At 46.7% G+C, this 21,266-nt stretch overlaps 1 protein-coding gene across 1 annotated transcript in view; it reads right to left on the bottom strand.

Moving 5' to 3' along the window:
- The window catches only part of SCAF4 (SR-related CTD associated factor 4), a 120,083-nt gene that overhangs the window by 56,283 nt on the left and 42,534 nt on the right, over positions 1-21,266 (bottom strand). The window contains 11 exon segments of the mRNA XM_044284401.1: positions 2,424-2,537; positions 2,676-2,776; positions 9,354-9,544; positions 12,233-12,312; positions 14,453-14,620; positions 14,709-14,841; positions 15,070-15,167; positions 15,246-15,392; positions 17,955-18,100; positions 19,996-20,131; positions 20,446-20,607. Of these exon segments, the coding sequence (XP_044140336.1) occupies positions 2,424-2,537; positions 2,676-2,776; positions 9,354-9,544; positions 12,233-12,312; positions 14,453-14,620; positions 14,709-14,841; positions 15,070-15,167; positions 15,246-15,392; positions 17,955-18,100; positions 19,996-20,131; positions 20,446-20,607 (1,476 nt within the window).

Here is a 21,266-nt window from a genome sequence, read left to right as displayed (position 1 = left end):
TCTGCTGCCGCTGGTGCCGTTCGCTGAGCTCAGCGCTCACTCGTCTCAGGCGGAGTCAGACGGCGGGGCGCAGCAGTTTATTACCTCCCCCATCCCTCCTCCTCCTTTAATTAAACGCACAGTCATTGGTGGCAGTGGTGCAGGCATCTTCAGAGCCCGCTTACTCCATTGGGCTCAGCGGTGGCAGCGTCATAGGAGGGAGGGAATCCCTCCCTCCTTCTCCCTCTCGCCTTCTCCACTGTCTTTCTGGCGGAGCGCCATGTTGTGTCAAAAAATCTCATTACCCGTATGCTCAATATAAGGAGAATAGCAGAAACTCCTAATGCTGGCCATACATGTAATGATTGCGGAGACCCTCAAATGCCAGGGCAGTACAAACACCCCATAAATAACGCAATTTTGGAAAGAAGACACCCCAAGGTATTTGCTGAGGGGCATATTGAGTCCATGAAAGATTGAAATTTTGGTCTCAAGTTAGCGGAAAGGGAGATTTTGTGAGAAAAAACAAAAAATAATAAATTTCCGCTAACTTGTGCCCAAATTTTATTTTTCCTATGAACTCGGCATGCCTCTCATTAAATACCCTGGGGTGTCTTCTTTCCAAAATGGGGTCACATGTGGGGTATTTATACTGCCCTGGCTTTTTAGGGGCCCGGAAGCGTGAGAAGAAGTCTGGGATCCAAACGTCTAAAAATGCCCTCCTAAAAGCAATTTGGGCCCCTTTGCGCCCCTAGGCTGCAAAAAAGTGTCACACATGTGGTATCGCCGTACTCAGGAGAAGTTGGGGAATGTGTTTTGGGGTGTCATTTTACATAGACCCATGCTGGGTGAGAGAAATATCTTGGTCAAATGCCAACTTTGTATAAAAAAAAATGGGAAACGTTGACTTTTGCTGAGATATTTATCTCACCCAGCATGGGTATATGTAAAATGACACCCCAAAACACATCCCCCAACTTCTCCTGAGTACGGCGATACCACATGTGTGACACTTTTTTGCAGCCATGGGGCGCAAAGGGGCACACATTCCAAAGAGCACCTTTTGGATTTCACAGGGCATTTTTTACAGATTTTGATTTCAAACTACTTCTCACGCATCTGGGCCCCTAAAATGCCAGGGCAGTATAACTACCCCACAAGTGACCCCATTTTGGAAAGAAGACACCCCAAGGAATTTCATGATGGGCATAGTGAGTTCATGGAAGTTTTTATTTTTTGTCACAAGTTAGTGGAATATGAGAGTTTGTAAGAAAAAAAAAATGTGAATTTCCACTCTTTGAAACGGCTCTGACTTTCTGAGCAACGGTCATGTTTCCTGAGGTTCTACAATGCCCAGACAGTAGAAAAACCCCACAAATTACCGCATTTCGGAAAGTAGACACCCTAAGGTGTTCGCTGATGGGCATAGTGAGTTCATAGAACTTTTTATTTTTTGTCACAAGTTAGCGGAAAATGTTTTTTTTTGTACCATAGCGTTTACAAACTATAACTTTTACCCAAACCATTTTTTTTTATCAAAGACATGTAGAACAATAAATTTAGCGAAAAATTTATATATGGATGTCGTTTTTTTTGCAAAATTTTACAACTGAAAGTGAAAAGTCATTTTTTTGCAAAAAAAATAAAAAAATCGTTAAATTTCGATTAATAACAAAAAAAAGTAAAAATGTCAGCAGCAATGAAATACCACCAAATGAAAGCTCTATTAGTGAGAAGAAAAGGAGGTAAAATTCATTTGGGTGGTAAGTTGTATGACCGAGCAATAAACGGTGAAAGTAGTATAGTGCAGAAGTGTAAAAAGTGGCCTGGTCATTAAGGGTGTTTCAGCTAGGGGGGCTGAGGTGGTTAAAGGGGTTGTCCCATCTTATTTCCATAGCAAGATGGGACAACCCCTTTAATTCCATGAATTATATTATTTAGTTTATCACATAATAAACTTTATACCGTTTAAGACATTGATTAGTGGGAATCCAGGCACGGAGTCCCACACGGATCGTAAAAACAAAGGGGCAATACATATATGCTAATGGATGCAACCATGACCTTGGACGTGTTCTATACTTTCTCCAAATTTGCTACAATTTATATGCAGCTCTAAGGATAGTCAACACATTGAGAGGCAGAAACGGGGAACAAAAAGCAGCTGATCCTTTTCCCATCTGGGTATCAGTGGGAGCATTGGCACCCGACCCTAATATGCAGAAAAGGGGAACAATGTGTAGATGACCACTTTAACTGGAGACCTGTGGAAGTCTTCATAGCCAGACCACCGCAGTTTAAATTTCTTCAAACATTTAAGTATGAGAAAACATCTAAGTTTTATGAAATGACAGTGCCAATTATTTTATACATAGCCATATTATTTGTGTGTATATAAAAACAGATAATTTTTTCTTTGCACCGACATGAAAGTAGCTGCGTACCTTAATCGCCTTTTGGTTAACTTTGAAACTTCCTCTGCTCAGTTTCTGTAAAGCACGATATGCATCCAACCTGTTTACCATAACAATGTAAGCGCAGCCTCGTGGTGGGATCATCTGCAGAGAAAATAAAAATTCTGTTATTGATGATAGTGTTCAAAACCCCACCTCAAGACTGGAATAGTCTTTCTGGGCATCAAGTAAAGCGAATTAGCTTAATGTATGGAAAATGAAATAAAACATATCTGTGCTTACATTGATTGATTCAATAGGTCCGAATTCTTCCAAGAGGCTACCAACATCTTGCTGAGTAGTTCTTTTGTCCAGCTGTCCAACCCATAGTGTAGTACTGCAAACTAAAGAGGACAGAAAATGAGAAAAAAGGAGATTTTTGTATAACTTACCAGTTAAATCTCTTTCTCGCTCTTCCTTGGGGGACACAGACCTTGGGTATAGCTCAGCTCCCTAGGAGGCGTGACACTAAGTAAAACTGTTAAGCCCCTCCTCCATCAGCTATACCCTCAGCCTGGAGATAGAGGCTACCAGTTGCGTGTCCAAGTAGTGAAAGGATAACAACCAATAACGGAAACAACCAGCCAGCAACCCAACGGGGCGCCAGACCATAACCCTGTAACCAAACACAGAAGGGTGGGTGCTGTGTCCCCCAAGGAAGAGCGAGAAAGAGATTTAACTGGTAAGTTATACAAAAATCTCCTTTTCTCGCCCATTTTCCTTGGGGGACACAGACCTTGGGACGTTCAAGAGCAGTCCAAGAAGGGAGGGACCACAAACCCAAGGCGGAACACCACCAGAGCATCAGGAAACCGCTGCCTGCAAAACCAGGCGGCCCAAAGCAGCATCCGCTGATGCATGCGTATGCACCCTATAGAACTTTGTGAAAGTGTGCAGAGAGGACCAAGTGGCTGCTTTGCACAACTGTTCAGCCGAGGCCCGATGCCTCTGCGCCCAGGAAGCTCCGACTGCTCTGGTGGAATGAGCAGTGACGCCGAAAGGCGGAGGTCTGCCCTTGGCTCGATAAGCCTCAGACACCGCCAGTTTAATGAAACGGGCAATAGCCACCTTGGAGACCGCCAACCCTTTGCGCGAACCCTCCGGAACCACAAACAGGGAGTCCGTGCGCCGAAAGGACCCGGTGACCTCCAAGTAAATCCTCAACGCCCTGACCACATCCAGACGGTGCAGTTCCCGTTCTCTGGGGTGGGAAGGAGAGGGACAGAGCGACGGAAGGACGATGTCCTCATTGATGTGAAAGGCGGAGACCACCTTTGGCAGGAAAGTCGGGACAGGCCGAAGCACAACCTTATCCTGGTGGAAGATCAGGAAAGGTTCGGAGCAAGAAAGAGCCGCTAACTCCGACACCCGTCGGAGAGACGTGACGGCCACAAGAAAGATGACCTTGCAGGACAGAAGGGAGACCTCCCGTAAAGGCTCGAAGGGGGCTGATTGGAGCGCCGAGAGCACCACATTCAGGTCCCAGGAAGGAACTGGAGGGCGGTACGGCGGAACAGAGTGAGCCACCCCTTGTAAAAAGGTCTTAATTGGCCCTAGAGGGGCCAGGGGACGCTGGAGAAGAATAGACAGCGCCGAAATCTGACCCTTCAGAGAACTGAGGCACAGCCCCAGGTCCAGACCCGACTGGAGGAAGGACAGGATTGTGGGAAGAGAAAACCGGAGAGGTGGGATGCTCCGGGACTCACAGAACCCCAGATAGGACCTCCAAACCCGATAGTAGATCCTAGAGGATACGGGCTTACGAGCCCGGATCATGGTGCGGACTACGTCCACGGAGAAACCCCGTCGCGTTAAGACGGCGGTCTCAATAGCCACGCCGTCAAACGTAGCGAGCCTAAATGCTCGTGGAAGATCGGTCCCTGAGAGAGAAGGTCTTCCCTGGAGGGCAGTGGCCACGGTGCGTCTGCCAACAGCAACATTAGGTCGGCGTACCAAGATCGGCGGGGCCAATCCGGGGCGATTAGAATCGTGGGGACGCCCTCTGCCGCGATCCTCCGAAGAACCCGTGGCAGGAGGGGAAAAGGAGGAAAGACGTACAGAAGGGAGAATTCGCGCCACGGAAGGACGAGCGCGTCGGCGCCGTATGCCTTCGGGTCCCGTGCCCTGGCCAGGTATAGGGGGACCTTGTGGTTGAATTTGGAGGCCATGAGGTCCACGTCGGGGCGACCCCAGCGAAGACAAAGGGCTTCGAACACCTCTGGGTGCAGGGACCATTCTCCCGGGTCGATGGTGGACCGGCTGAGGAAATCCGCCGCCCAGTTGTCCACCCCCGGGATGTAAATCGCAGATAAGGCCGGCACGTGCGTCTCCGCCCAGAGGAGAATGAGGGTCACCTCTTGCATCGTTGCGAGTGCCTCCCTGATGGTTTATGTATGCCACAGCCGTGGCATTGTCCGATTGGATCCAAACAGGGTGGCCCCTCAGCAGATGGGTCCAGTGTCTGAGGGACAGAAGAATCGCCCTCAGTTCCAGAATATTGATTGGAAGTCTGGACTCCGATAGAGACCAAACGCCCTGGACGGACCGGGGAGGGAAAACCCCCCCCACCCCCGTAAGCTGGCATCTGTGGTAATCACCAGCCAGTTCAGTGGACTGAAGGACTTCCCCCTTAGAGGGATATGCAACCACCAGCCGAGGGAAGCCCGAGCCAGGGGAGGCAGAAGAAAGGTCCTGTCCAGACTCCTCGGTGATTTGTCCCAGGCCGACAGAATTGCCCTCTGAAAGGTGCGGGATCGGAATTGTGCGAACGGCACCGCTTCGAAACAGGCAACCATCTTTCCCAACAACCGCATGCTGGATCTGAGGGAAGGGCGGTGATGACGGAGGAGACTGCGAACCGACCCGCGAAGGCCAGACGCTTGTCCGACGGAAGGCGGACCTCCGCCAACTCTGTATCCAGGAGCATCCCCAGGAAGATCAGCCGTCTGGAGGGGGTAAGGGAAGATTTGGGGTGGTTGATAATCCAACCGAACCGCGTCAGGGTCTCCAGAGTGAGTTCCACACTGCGGGATGTCTGAGAGAAGGAGGGTGCCTTGACCAGGATGTCGTCCAAGTATGGGAGAAGAAAAACACTTCTTGAACGTAGAAGGGCCAAGACAGGGGCCAGGACCTTGGTGAACACTCGAGGAGCCGTCGCCAGACCAAAGGGAAGGGCGACGAATTGGAAGTGATCGTCCCCCACCGCGAAGCGCAGGAAGCGGTGATGACATGGAGCAACCGGAACGTGGAGGTATGCATCCTGAATGTCGATTGAGGCCATGAAATCCCCTCTTTCCAGGGAGGCCACTGCGGACCTGAGAGACTCCATCCGGAATCTCTGCAGTCGGAGAAAACGGTTCAGGCGTTTTAGGTCCAAGATCGGACGCACTGAGCCTTCCTTCTTGGGAACCACAAAGAGGTTCGAGTAGAACCCCCTGAACCTTTCCGTCGGAGGCACGGGGGCGACGACACCCTTGTCCATTAGAGAGTGAATGGCCGCGAAGAAGGCGGCCACTCGTACAGGATCTCGCGGAGGACGGGATCGGAAGAAACGGTCTGGCGGAATGGACGCAAATTCGATTTTGTATCCGCAAGATACAATCTCGAGCGCCCATGCGTCTGAGATGTGGGCCCGCCATACGTTCCTGAATAGGAGAAGGCGGCCCCCCACCCGGGTGGGTGGGGGCGCACCTTCAGGCAGAGGGCTGCTGGCCTGTGGGAGCCCGTGCAGGCTGGGACTTGCGCCAGGTAGGTTGCGTCCGAAAAAACGGCTTCTTGCGTCTATCCTGGGCTGGGCCAGAGGAAGAAGAACTGGCCGCGGGTCTAGACCCGGTGGGCTTGCGAAAGGACCGAAAATGGGACGAACCAGCGCGACCACGGGGGGCGCCCATTGGCCTGGACTGGGGGAGGTGAGTACTCTTCCCACCCGTGGCCTCTGATATAAGTTCGTCCAGACGGGTTCCGAACAGGCGGGAACCCGTGAATGGTAGGCCGGCCAAAGAGCGTTTGGAAGCGGCGTCCGCCGCCCAAACCTTCAGCCAGAGTTCCCTCCTGACAGAAACTGCCAGGGCAGAGGAACGGGCAATGAGGGCACCCGCATCAAGGGAGGCCTCACAGACGAATTTTCCGGCCTGAACAATTAGTTGGGCTAAGGAACGGAGGTCCTGAACAGGGACGTCCGACCCTAACTCCCGTTCCAGTTGCAAACCCCATTCAGAGACCGCTTTGCCAACCCAGGCGGAGGCAAAGACCGGTCTAAGGGCCGAACCAGAGGCAGTAAATATGGCCTTGGAGAGGGATTCCGTACGACGGTCCTCAACAGACTGGAGGGAAGATCCGTCCTGTACAGGAATAGTAGTGCTTTTGGACAGGCGAGCCACGGGAGGATCAACCTTAGGCGGGGATGTCCACGTGGTCACAGAATCCGCTGGAAAGGGATAACAAATGTCCAGCTTTTTGGGTGTAATAAAGCGGACGTTAGGCCGAGTCCAAGCCTTGGATACCACAGAAGAAAAATCAGCGTGTATGGGAAAAACCTTGGAGGCCTGTTTGGGGCGGAGAAAGGACACGCCGGCCTGTTCAGAGCTGGGGGGGTCATCGTGTAGCTGAAAGGTATCACGGATGCTAGTGACAAGATGCCCCACCGCGGACGCCAATTTGGACGGAAGCTCTGAGTCCATGTCCACGTCCGAATCCGCCAGTTCTCCCTCAGAAAGCGTATCCCTTTGAGAGGATAGACTTGACTGAGCTCGCACGCATGGCGGAGAGAGCGAAGCATCTGGAGAAGATGTGCGCTCAACCCTTGAACGTTTCTGAGTATGCCGGGCCCTGGAAGATTCGCTGGGAGGCAGGGAACCAGTGGGGGCGGCAGAAACGGTAGTCCCAGCGGGTGCGACAGGGATTGTGGCAGCCTGCGGGAGAGGCGGTCTATCCACGAGACGGCCCACTACGTGTGTAAGGCTTTCCACCGCCTGAGACAGAGACAGAGACCTAGCCCAGTCAGGGGGTTCAGAGGCACCGGGGGGCGCAGCGGGAAGCGGGCCCTGCACCGGGGCCTGACATGCAAGGCAATGCGGCTCAGATTGCCCCCGCGGAAAAAGTTCCTTACAGGCGGTACAGGCATGGTACCAGGGTTTGGGGGCACCTGTGGGATCTGACATGCTGAAGTGTGGTTGTACTCTAATATAGAGACCACAAAGGGTTATAGCAGCTATGACCAGGAGGGTTAGGAGAGGGTTAACTGTCCTACCAGTGCCTCAGAAGAACGTCAGGAGATGGCCCAGATCAGCAGCAGCAGAGAAGCAGTGAACAGCAGTGAGCAGCAGAGAGCGCCCACAGAAGCCGAGCGATGTACACAGGAGGTTAGAGTCCCCCACCGTGTCCCAGCTTCCTGTCAGGAGTGAGGAAGCGCGGGAAACCTCAGCAGAAAGCACGGGGAACAAGCTCCGCCCCCTCCAGCGCTTGAAATGTCTCCTGTGAAGGAGAACGTAGCTCCGCCCCCAAAATGACGCGCGCGTAAGCCCCGCCCCCTGCCGGGACCGCTAAGCCCTGCCCCCCGTTCTCGGCGGGAAGGGGGAGAGAGAAGAGAAAAATGGAGTCAGCCCCGAATGAGGGGGAGGGGGGAGCTCCGCCCCTGGAGAAAGATAGCAGCGTGGGGGGGAACGGCGTGGGGGTGCTGAGGATGCTGCTGTGCTGCATTGTCCTGCAGATGAGCGCTCAGAATGAGCGACCACGGGTGCCCCCCTTACCCAGAGGGGTAGATGCTGCAGATAGGGACGGGGTATGGGCTGGAATAGCCATCTCACCGTCCGACGTCTTCACCCTCAGTCCTTTCCAGCAGGGTCGCCCCTTCAGCCACTGGCACCGCAGTGGCAGGAAGCTGGAAGAGGGGCTTGGCGTGCGGGCGACCCCCTAGCTGGCGGGATGTAGGGGAGCCATTGCTGCCCAGATCCTCCTATTGCTTCTGTGGGGGAGGCAGCAGTGCAGATAAGTTGGCACTGGCGCAGCTCAACCCCGGGAGAGCAGAGAGGTCTAATGCGTCTCTGGTATCCCTAGGAAAAAATAAAATAACAAAATTAGAAGAAAAAGTAAAAATAACAAGGAGAAAACAGCCCTGCAGTAGCAGGGAGTGTCTTGCCTCCTTGGACACTAAGCTAAAACTGGTAGCCTCTATCTCCAGGCTGAGGGTATAGCTGATGGAGGAGGGGCTTAACAGTTTTACTTAGTGTCACGCCTCCTAGGGAGCTGAGCTATACCCAAGGTCTGTGTCCCCCAAGGAAAATGGGCGAGAAATACCGATACCTCAAACAACTAGGACAAGATAACCACAAATAGCTGTAGATAATTTAAACAGTAGTACTGACTGTACTGCAAGAAACTAACATTCCCTTAACCCCTTCTACCCCAGGCCAGTTTTTACCTTGAAGAGGTTCTGCAGTTTTTTTAAACTGATGCTCTATCCTCTGGCTAGATCATAAGCATCTGATCGGCGGGGGTCCAGAGGATAGATCATCAGTTTAAAAAACTGCAGAACCCCTTAAAAGGACAAAGCCATTTTTGACAAATGCTTGCTGCGTGTAAGCGGTGACAGACGGAGCAGACTGTGTGAATAAACAGGCTGTTATTTATGCCGAAAAATGAAAGCCGCAAAATGGATATGTACAGTGGCTGTATTGCCTTTTATTAACATCTCCCACCTAGAAAGAGTTAATAAAAGCTAATCACAAAGTTGTGTTCCCCAAAACGGCAGAATTAAAAACTAAAACTTGCCCCGCAAAAAAAAAAAAAAAAAAAAAAAAAAAATGTTATAGCTCTTGGGAGGGGACTATAAATAATGGAAGAAAAACGCTTGGTCAGTAAGGCCTAAAACAGGCTGGTCACTAAGGGGTTAAAGGGATTTTACTACACAAATCAGAAACTCACCACTAACGGCCTCAGATTTAATAGAGGGAAGTCCCTTCATTCTACGCTCCCGTTCCTTTTCACGGTCACGCTTTTCTTGGGAACGCGATTTTGGGGAGTGGCGGCGTCTGTCACGAGATCGAGAACGCGAGCGTCTATGTCTAGAACGGCGTGAACGTGAACCGGACCTGGATCGCCTCCTTTTTGGTGATCTAGAGAGCGAGAGAGAGAATAAAAAAAAAATACATATGCTTATTATTATTACAGTTTGGACACTACTCCAACAATTCTATAGCACTGAAAGTCAACAAAAATTTACATGTACGGCGCTAGAGCAATGTGGGAACATGGAGCCCACTTGCACGTGTAGAGGGCATCATGGCCGGAAAGTGTCTGCTGTTTCAAACAGCAGAGACCTGCAGCTAATTACCATGACCGGCAATAATGCTGATCGCAGTAATTAAAGGATTTAGATGTTGTGAACAAGTGAGATCACGGGATCTAAATGCGCAAAACCCGACACCCCCTGCAGCCAATGAGGGCATTGTTGGTTGCGCTGAATATGAGCCTCGCTAACGAGGCTGATAGTGTTCATGCTGCAATTCTTATTTTGGCCACCAGATGGCAGGCCAGGATAAGAAATGAGAAGTTTTCAGTTCAAAGCCCATTTTAAAAATCCCTGATAGTACAAAATTAAAAAACAATTTATAGGCTCATATATAAGCTTCAAAATAATCACAAAATTTTTTAAAAATATATTTAAAAAAAAGTTTAAACCACTCAGCTTTCCATATAATTAAAAAAACAACTAAATAACAATAAATATAAACATCATGGGTATCACTGTGACCGAAAACGCCCATACTATTAAAAGTATATGTATGTATGTGTATAATATAAAAAAAAAAAAAAAAAAAAAAAAATTATATATTAGCGAATGGCGTAACTGAAAAAAGGCTAAAAAAGGCCGATTTGCCATTTTTTCATTGCTTCACGCAAATACCGAATTAGAGTTCGGGAAATGTTTTTTTTTACAGTACAAATTAATTTATGAAGTTATCACCCGTGAGACTTCGAGAAGCAATAACTTCGGCTCATCAGAGCCAATACATTCTAATACTATATGGAGCTCCTGCTCCGTACAGTATTGGAATGAAGTTTTATGCGAATCGACTTCGGTTGTTTCATCCGAAGTAGATTGGCTCATTTTACTGGAGTAATTGAAGGACTCAAATCTCTCAAATCTATATACAGTACAGACCAAAAGTTTGGACACCTTCTCATTCAAAGAGTTGTCTTTATTTTCATGACTATGAAAATTGTAGATTCACACTGAAGGCATCAAAACTATGAATTAACACGTGAAATTATATACATAACAAAAAAAAGTGTGAAACTACTGAAAATATGTCATTCTAGGTTCTTCAAAGTAGCCAACTTTTGCTTTGATTACTGCTTTGCACACTCTTTGCATTCTCTTAATGAGCTTCAAGAGGTAGTCACCTGAAATGGTATTCCAACAGTCTTGAAGGAGTTCCCAGAGATGCTTAGCACTTGTTGGCCCTTTTGCCTTCACTCTGCGGTCCAGCTCACCCCAAACCATCTCGATTGGGTTCAGGTCCGGTGACTGTGGAGGCTAGGTCATCTGGCGCAGCACCCCATCACTCTCCTTCATGGTCAAATAGTCCTTACACAGCCTGGAGGTGTGTTTGGGGTCATTGTCCTGTTGGACCATCATTTATTTTTCAACTAAACGCAAACCGGATGGAATAGCATGCCGCTGCAAGATGCTGTGGTAGCCATGCTGGTTCAGTATGCCTTCAATTTTGAATAAATCCCCAACAGTGTCACCAGCAAAGCACCCCCACACCATCACAGCTCCTCCTCCATGCTTCACTGTGGGAACCAGGCATGTAGAGTCCATCCGTTCACTTTTTCTGCGTCGCACAAAGACACGGTGGTTGGAACCAAAGATCTCAAATTTGGACTCATCAGACCAAAGCACAGATTTCCACTGGTCTAATGTCCATTCCTTGTGTTCTTTAGCCCAAACAAGTCTCTTCTGCTTGTTGTCTGTCCTTAGCAGTGGTTTCCTAGCAGATATTCTACCATGAAGGCCTGATTCACACAGTCTCCTCTTAACAGTTGTTCTAGAGATGTGTCTGCTGCTAGAACTCTGTGTGGCATTGACCTGGTCTCTAATCTGAGCTGCTGTTAACCTGCGATTTCTGAGGCTGGCGACTCCGATGAACTTATCCTCCGCAGCAGAGGTGACTCTTGGTCTTCCTTTCCTGGGGCGGTCCGCATGTGAGCCTGTTTCTTTGTAGCGCTTGATGGTTTTTGTGACTGCACTTGGGGACACTTTCAAAGTTTTCCCAATTTTTCGGACTGACTGACCTTCATTTCTTAAAGTAATTATGGCCACTCGTTTTTCTTTACTTAGCTGCTTTTTTCTTGCCATAATACAAATTCTAACAGTCTATTCAGTAGGACTATCAGCTGTGTATCCACCCGACTTCTCCACAACGCAACTGATGGTCCCAACCCCATTTATAAGGCAAGAAATCCCACTTATTAAACCTGACCGGGCACACCTGTGAAGTGAAAACCATTTCAGGTGACTACCTCTTGAAGCTCATCAAGAGAATGCCAAGAGTGTGCAAAGCAGTAATCAAAGCAAAAGGTGGCTACTTTGAAGAACCTAGAATGACATTTTCAGTTGTTTCACACTTTTTTGTTATGTATATAATTCCACATGTGTTAATTCATAGTTTTGATGCCTTCAGTGTGAATCTACAATTTTCATAGTCATGAAAATAAAGACAACTCTTTGAATGAGAAGGCGTGTCCAAACTTTTGGTTTGTAATATATATATATATTAAATTCTAATCAAGTATACCTTGATGCAGACTTCTGACGATCTGTCATCTGTCGTTTGGATTCTTGGACACTCTGTTCTTCTACATCCATAGGAACATCCTAAGGAGAGTGGAAAAAAAAAAATCTTGAGAACTAAAAATGTAATTTTTCAAATTACAACTTGGCTTTACATTGACATCTGACTTCAAGTTAACAAAACTTCTAGGCAAATATTATCAGGTAGACTTAAGGCTCATGCACACGAACGTGTGCCGAGCATTGCGGACAACAAATTGCTCCCAATGCACGGGCACCGACCGTTTAGCCTGCGTTGACAGACAGACTGATTCAACTTGAACCTCACCGCAAAAATATAGAGCAGGTTCTTATTTTTTCTGTGCAGAGGCACGGGCCGAAATGCCAGAGAAGCGCTTTGTAGTGCTTCCGTGGCCTTCCGCTCCATATCTTCCGGGTTGTGGACACATTCAAGTATTGCGGGCCACCCTATGGACAAGGCCAGCACATGTTTGTGTGCATGAGCTCTTAAATGCATATTCTCTCAGTTAAAAACCAAACCAAACTAAATTTTATTTCAAAAATATCAGTTTAGGTACCTTTACTATATGAGATTTGTACTCAAAACACTTGAAAAGCTGAGCAGAGGAGATGAAAGCAAAAGGAGGCAGAGTGCTCGCAGCAGCATCTCTGCACCAGTTTTTTCAACAAAATATTAGCATGCGACTGAAAGGTGGCCACCAACAGACCACATACATCTTCCCACAGCTAAATCATAGAGCAGCAGAGTGAACACTGGCTTCTGCATGCAGAGACCAAAGTCTGGGAATGAGATGCTGGTGCACCAAAACAAAAACTGGAAAAGACTTTAGTAGTTGCCATATTTTTCAGATTAAGACTCAGTTTAGTCAGTGGAGACCTGTTTTTTTCATATTGTCATGTGAATGTAGCCTTAGGGCCCAGCACCATTAGGTTTTTGCTGTTTTGGGCGAAAAAAGAATGGAGAATAAGGCCCGTTTGCAGAACTAGAAAATAAATATTTTCCACTTAATTTTAGCAGTTTAATGAAGTGGAGGCGTCAGTGTTACTAAATTTAATAGTGTTGAGTAAAGGGGGTTAATAGTTTACAATCAGCTCCTGTTAACCCTTCTGACCACTGGAACAAACAATGGAACATGTGGTCACATGATTATGTGTCTTCTTATGTTTGTCTCCGGTATTGCTCTGCACTGTTTTACCATGCCTGCTCTGCTATATTATTTATTTCAAGTATTCGCTCTTTTCAATGGCCATGGCATTATACAAATACATAAAGCAGCTCTGCAGCACCCAGACAGCCCTGCCACGCGCACAGTAGATCCAGACAGCCCTGCCACGCGCACAGTAGATCCAGACAGCCCTGCCACGCGCACAGTAGATCCAGACAGCCCTGCCACGCGCACAGTAGATCCAGACAGCCCTGCCACGCGCACAGTAGATCCAGACAGCCCTGCCACGCGCACAGTAGATCCAGACAGCCCTGCCACGCGCACAGTAGATCCAGACAGCCCTGCCACGCGCACAGTAGATCCAGACAGCCCTGCCACGCGCACAGTAGATCCAGACAGCCCTGCCACGCGCACAGTAGATCCAGACAGCCCTGCCACGCGCACAGTAGATCCAGACAGCCCTGCCACGCGCACAGTAGATCCAGACAGCCCTGCCACGCGCACAGTAGATCCAGACAGCCCTGCCACGCGCACAGTAGATCCAGACAGCCCTGCCACGCGCACAGTAGATCCAGACAGCCCTGCCACGCGCACAGTAGATCCACATGCCTCCTATATACTATCTTTAATAAAAATCAAAAGCTACAGTGTACAGTAGCTACTGAATATTCTTTTTCTTTTCTACCTAATCTGACTCCTCCCAGGCGGGACATCAAAGGTCCTCAAGCTGCAGTTAGTCTGAGATTTCTTCTCCTCTGGGCTGTGTTTCTCTCATGAGTTGAAAGATCATTCAGCCTCCTCTACCACCTGCAATATATATACACATATATATACACACACACACACACCTCTCTCGTTGATCTGGCACTGTACGATTGCTCTGCTGGATCATAAAGGTAGCAGTCAGAGGGGTCCTAGCACTGCTGGACCACCCTGACTGCAGGCTGTAAGATGCAGGCACTTTTTAGTGTCTTGTAGTCCAAAAAAACAAGGATTTAACATAATTGCATTGAAACAATACTAGTGATTAAATGTACCTGTTGAGACTCTTTCGCCATCTGTACATCATTCTGTTGTGCTGAAAAAGAAGCTGGGAGAAATGGCTGAGGTGATGCCTGGGAAACTACAGGTGGAACCATGGTAGGGTAAGTCTGAGGTGCAAGCATTCCAAATCCAAGCATTTGTCCAGTTGGTGGGACTGGATTCTAAAAGCAAAATAAAATAAGCCAAGTTGAAGTGAAAGACAATCAGCCCCATAGTTAAAGGACAGTTATTAGGTTTATATAAACATACTTGACTAAGTAGAGGCTCCTGGGGCATACCAATCATCCGTGGCTGAATTGCTTGAAACTGATCCATGTTTGGCATTTGCCCTGGGATTTGCGAAAATGATGGATGGGGCTGCATAGCCTCTCCGGGGAACTGGCTGCAATGCAATAAAAATAAATATTTAAAAAAAACTTTTTTTTTTAAAAAACTGCAATTTATACCTTCACCCCAGTCCCAGGATAATACGGGCAAGTAACCACATTATTCAGGAGCGCATGACCTGAAGACAATTCAGTTTCTAAAGTTAAGAAATACACTTTACACTGACAATTGTTTCCCTTTAGTCATTCAGTAGATATAGGTCATATTTCATAAATGTACTCACAAAGGCGGCTGAGGAGGGGAAGCAGAGGGGCTTGAAGCCTCTTTCTTTGTCTCATCAGCTGCTTCAGGCTCATCATCATAATCAAATCTGTCAAGTAACTACAAAGGAAACTTTTATGAATATATATTGCAGCAGAATGTCAGTTCTGGTGTAAAGATACTTTAAAGAAGAGTCACCTTGTCAAAAGCAGTTTTCCTCTCAGACTGATGTGACATTGGATTCATTTGAGGAGCAGTAGTTGGTACCTGAGCATAAACATTTTCATCTATAACTGGAGACTGTGGTTTTGGGGGCTGCTGGAAAGTCTGTAGAATCTGCTGAAGCTATGGAGAAGCAAGTCAGTAAAAGTTTGAACACAGAGAAAAAAAATGTCTAAAATGGCATAACCAATTAAAGGGGTATTCCCACCACATACAATGGGGGCATATCACTGGGACCCGCACCTACAAGGAGAACAGAGCGGGAAGAGCTGTGGCTTGAGCACCCCAGGTTTCCCGGGGTCCGTCCACCACCAAACACTGCTCCCAAACAAATGAATTCTAGCGCACGCGCGGCCCCTGCTTCCATTCATTTCTATGGGGGAGACTGAAATAGCCAAGGCAGCGCTCAGCTATTTTCGGCGGCCCCATTGAAATGAATGGAGGGCAGCTGCGCATGCGCAGTGTGCCCTCCATTCATTTCCCTGCTCCGTTCTCGTAGGTGCCACCTCTGGGACCCGCATCTATCTTACAATGGGGGCATATCGTATTGATATGCCCCCATTGTATGTGATGGTACCACCCCTTAAGGGTACATGCACACGTTAAGGATTCATGTGTGGATAATCCGCACTGAAATCTGCAGGTGTTCGTAGGCAAATCTGTGCGGTCAATCCGCATTAATTGGTACGGATTTGTGTGCGGATTTTACTAAGTGAATGAAGAAAATCCAGTCAGGAAAAATAAAATAAATTGACATGCTGCCAATTTTAAAATCAGCACCGCAAGTCAAAATCTGCGTGGGAAAAAATCTGCATCGTGTGCATTGCGAGTTTCAAATTCTCATAGAATACAATGTATATGACCTATGGTGCGGATTTTCCGCACACAATCCTGATCGTGTGCATTTAGCCTTAGGCTACTTTCACACTAGCGCTTGATCGGATCCGTTCTGAACGGATCTGATCATATTAATGCAGACGGAGGCTCCGTTCAGTACGGATCCGTCTGCATTAATAACAGTGCGCAAGATGCCTGAGCGGATCCGTTCAGACCTTCAATGTAAAGTCAATGGAGGACGGATCCGCTTGAAGATTGAGCCATATGGTGTCATCTTCAAGCGGATCCGTTCCCATTGACTTACATTGTAAGTCTGAACGGATCCGCTCGCCTCCGCACGGCCAGGCGGACAGCTGAACGCTGCTTGGCCGTGCGGAGGCGAGCGGAGGCTGAACGCCGCCAGACTGATGCAGTCTGAGCGGATCCGCTCCATTCAGACTGCATCAGGGCTGGACGGAGGCGTTCGGGTCCGCTCGCGAGCACCTTCAAACGGAGCTCACGAGCGGACCGACGAACGCTAGTGTGAAAGTAGCCTTAAATGGAGTAAATGTATAACACAGCCTTAGAGCTTTTTCACATGCTGTATTTTGTGTGCAGATTTCTGTGGAATCAGTCTCCCACTATTGTAATGGGAATCTGCCCCACCATTTATTTCGGTGAAGATTAGCCAATCATGTTACCCAGTGACATGGCACAATCTTGGTGTGATTTTAGCACAGAAACTGCGCTGGTGTCTACATGCAGATTAGCACCAATTGATGAGCCCAAGACCTTATGCACACAGGTGTTGCCCATCCATGCTCGTATCGTGGACAGCAAACAGCGGGTCCGCAATATACGGGCGCTGGCCACTTGTGCACCGCATCACGGATGCGGATCCATTCACTTAAATGGGTCCACAATCCAAAAGGTGCAGTGCCGAACGGAGGCACGGAACCCCACAGAAACACTACAGAATGCTTCCGTGGGGTTCCTCTCCATGCCTCCTAACAGCAAAATAATAGAACATTTTATTTATTTCTTTGCAGTGCGGCCGGATCACGGACTCATTCAAGTTGAATTGAGTCTGGATCCGTCTGCAGAATCTGCATGGATGCTGCCTGTGCATTGGAGACCGCAAATTGCAGTCCCCAGTGCACAGAACGGCCAAGTAATGGCTGTGTGAATGAGGCGTAAATCTGAGGGTGGATACACTGCAAAACAGTGGCAGAAAATGCACAAGTGGCTATTACAACGATACCACATATGTATAGGTTATTTATGTCTAAATAGTGTAAAAATAAATTTAAACCGAGAAAAGTTTTTTATTTTTTATATCACCATATTCTGACCTCCATAAGCCCCATGAGCAGGCGCCATGTTTGAGCAGTGCCACACATGTACGGTGCTGGAAGTGAAGGGGTTAAAGGGGTTTTTCAAGATAATAATAAAAAATAAATAAAAAAAGATCATATGAGTGCGGGACAATAGCCTGCGGGCGGCCCGATGTGCACAGCATCATTGTAATTTATGATGCAGTGTACTCCTGTGTGCACGATCAATGCCGCTCCGGGACAAATGGCCCACTCATGGACTGTATGTCTTGGAGGGCATACAGTCGTGTGCATGAGCCCTTAACCTGTAGCGATGACATGTCCATCATTCATATAACCAGAGCAGCAATGCATTTAAAATGTGATTACGTTTTTTAGATTCTTATTTCAGGCAGTTGAGCTAATTTAAACAAGAAGGATCTTTGAAACCTTTTGCCAGCTAGATAATAAGTTATGTGGCCTAGTATCATCCTGCTAATAAAAAGGAGAAAAAAAAAAGGTCATCATACAAAAGAGCTGTGAATGAGAGGGTTACCTGTTGCCCTTGGCTGCTTTGAAACAACTGAGCTACAGCAGCAAATGCATCTGGATTGGGTAACTGAGGAACAGACACGGCAGGTACAGAGCTAGGGGCCTCTTCTGGAGGATCCAAAGGCAATGTTGGAGGAGGGGGAGAAGCACCTGCAAAAAATGATAAACCTTTGTTTAGTCTGCATCATACAGCATTGGGCGATTAAAAAGTATGTTCCAGAGGTAAATAAAAACTCGGGCAACCCCTGTACATGTGATTGTAAAATGACAAAACCATCAATACTTGCCCATTTTCTTCCAGGTTTCTGCTGCGCTGTGCTCCCCACAGTTTTTTTCCTGGCTGTACCATTGATGTTCCATACACAAAGGTCACTGCAGTCCAATTACTAGCCTCAGCAGTATGTCCTGTATACGTCTGAGGCCAGTGATTGGCTGCTGTGGAAATTTTTTTTTTTTTACGGATGCCATTTTTAGAAACTGATGTTAAAAACGTTCCTGCTCAATTGTACTGAGGCTGTCAGTCCGTGAAAACGGACAAAATAGAACACGTTCAATTTTTTTTTATGTCTGTTCATGGGCCATAAAAAAAAAAAAAAAGTGTAAATAACCCAAAAGACTACAATTAGGAAAAAAAAAACTGCCGTCACACACCCATTTTGTCATATTGTCATGTGAATGTAGCCTTAGGGGCAGTACCATTAGGTTTTTTTCATATTTTTTATTTATTTGCTAGATTACGGCTAGTCATGTATACCTGAGTTAGTCTGTCAATTATAGCCAAAAGATCTGTAATTATCTTATAATATCTTATAATAAGAGCTTTCATTAATGTCTCCTGACCATTTCCACTGCTCCCTTAAAAGACCGTTGCTATGGCTCATCTGTCTCCGGCTAGGAAGACTGAGGGGCGGTCCTTCACACTGCATGCCTGCATTAGGCTTCAGAGTGAGGAGGCGTGTCTCTCAGTAATCCAATCTGATTGGCTGGCAGGAAGCTGCTGGTTACAGCAGTTTGTATGTGACCTGAGGGAATGCAGTTTTGGCCTCAGAAACTGGCAGAGGAGCCATCTTGAGAAGATCCTCCTAATGTAGGATTCAAAACAGCTGTAACTAAGGGGAAAACCCAAGGAAAACAGTGGTAAGGGAAGAAACTAAAGATTGCTTTATGCATAATGCGGCTGCAGCAGTAACATATGCTAAAATAGATTTTTTTGATGAAAATATGAGTTATCCTTTAACATCCTTTTTCGTTTTCTCAATAATTGCTCATCCACCTGAGCAAACACTACCCACATTTCCGGTAGTGAAAGGGTTAAACTAAACATAGTACTTATTAATTACAAACAATAAAAGTCACTTCAGTTCCATATTTCTGCCTGCACACGAGAAGGGCACACTGTTTATGGTGAACTGCCTGTATTGGACAGGTAGAGCACTTGGTTTTAATGCTGCGGTCGTGTACGTGCAGTCTAAGGGTACTTTCACACTTGCGTTAAACTTTTCCGGTATTAAGTTCCGTCTTACGGGCTCAATACCGGAAAAAAACTGATCGGTTTTATCCTAATGCATTCTGAATGGAAAGCAATCCGTTCAGGGTGCATCAGGATGTCTTCAGTTCAGTCACGGTGTGGTTTTTGGACTGAGAAAATACTGCAGCATGCTGCGGTATTTTCTCTGGCCAAAATTCCAGAACACTTGCCTGAATGCCTGATCCAGCATTAGTTTACATTGAAATGCATCAATGCCGGATCCAGTATCAAGTGTTCCGGTAAAACGGATCTGGTTTCAAGGTCTGCACATGCGCAGACCTTTAAAATTGTGAAAAATAATAAATACCAGATCCGTTTTTTGACACTGGAAAAACAGATCCGGTATTGCAATGCATTGCAGGATCCTGATCAGTCTGCAAATGACATGCGTTTGCATACAGTTTTCCTGATCAGGCAGGCAGTTCAGGCTGCCTACCGGAATAAAACAACGCAATGGTGAAAGTACCCTAAAGCCTGTGACTTACTAAATACTCTTAACATGGCACAGAGATCCTACCTTCTTCATTAGCAGAACTATCAGCCAATAATTCTGCAGGTGCAGCATCCGCTGCCATATCCAGTAATGGTTGAATGATCTCAATTTTAAATACTCCATTTTTTTGCCACAAGTTTAATACCCGAACAATCTTACTCTAAAAAAAAAAATGGAAAAGAAAAATGTAAGTTTCTAAAAGAAATACAGGTAACAACATGTCAAGCCAATCTTTAACTAGGACAGAATCTAGGGATAAAAAAAAATCTTATGGGGCAATTACAGACTTCTATCTAAACCTAGATGAAAAGTCCAGAATGCCTCAATGTAAAAGCATTGAACATTTCCAATTACAAAAAAGGAAGAAAAGGTATAGAACATTTAAGAGGCTCCTTAACAAATGACAGTCTACATGAAAGCCAATACCAAACCATCTCTGGATTTTCCAGAGACGTTAAGATGTTTGTGCACTACCTTATCTTCTGTTGGACAGAGATACAAACACTGGAAAGTTGCTGTTAGGTTCTTGATGAATCTCGGACCAAATACATCTTTGTCAAATCCAAACTGATGGCGAGACTGCCGAACAATTGAGTCAATGACATATAACCCTGGCACTTTATATTCCGGTTTACACTGGAGAAAAAGTAAAAAAATAAATATAATCAATATCACATACACACAAAAATCATAAACACCTGTCACCACAATTAAGAGCATGCATTTCCCCCTTTAAGGTAGGAAGCACTGAGATCAGATAGATAAATGTTACTCCTAGTGCAATGCTTGGGTGTAGTAGGGGCACGCGACACAGATTCAAGAGTACAAGAGTGCACCCTAGTCCTGCAATACACCCAGGCCTATATTACGTATCAGTTTGTTCTGGCTCAATTTTTATAGCGATTTGATAGAAGCAAAACACATGTGGATTTGCTGTGGATTTTATGCTGTGCATCACAAAGGGTGAAACGTTTTGAGAAATCCACAGTATAAGATGATGTTCAGTTGATTTAAAATCCCCACTCAATGTTAATTTTTGTGATGACTATTAAGTAGTTGCTTTTTTTTGCATATTTTCCACAGTATATACCCTCTTGTGTGCGTTTATCCCAAGCCATTCACCTCAATGGTGGTGCTGCGGCTGAATCTGGCATACATTTATTTTTTTTGCTCTCCCTTCTCCGTGTTAAAGAAACAAGACGGGGGACGAGGTCGTACTTGGCAGATTAAAGACTGGAGAATAGGTAAAGAAAATGGGGACTAAACTATACATAAAGCAGTTTACGGTGGGAGAA

This window comes from Bufo gargarizans, chromosome 3 (assembly GCF_014858855.1).
Source record: "Bufo gargarizans isolate SCDJY-AF-19 chromosome 3, ASM1485885v1, whole genome shotgun sequence".
Taxonomy (NCBI): domain Eukaryota; kingdom Metazoa; phylum Chordata; class Amphibia; order Anura; family Bufonidae; genus Bufo; species Bufo gargarizans.
The sequence above is the reverse complement of the archived record's forward strand: the minus strand, read 5'-3'. Positions and strand labels throughout refer to the sequence as shown.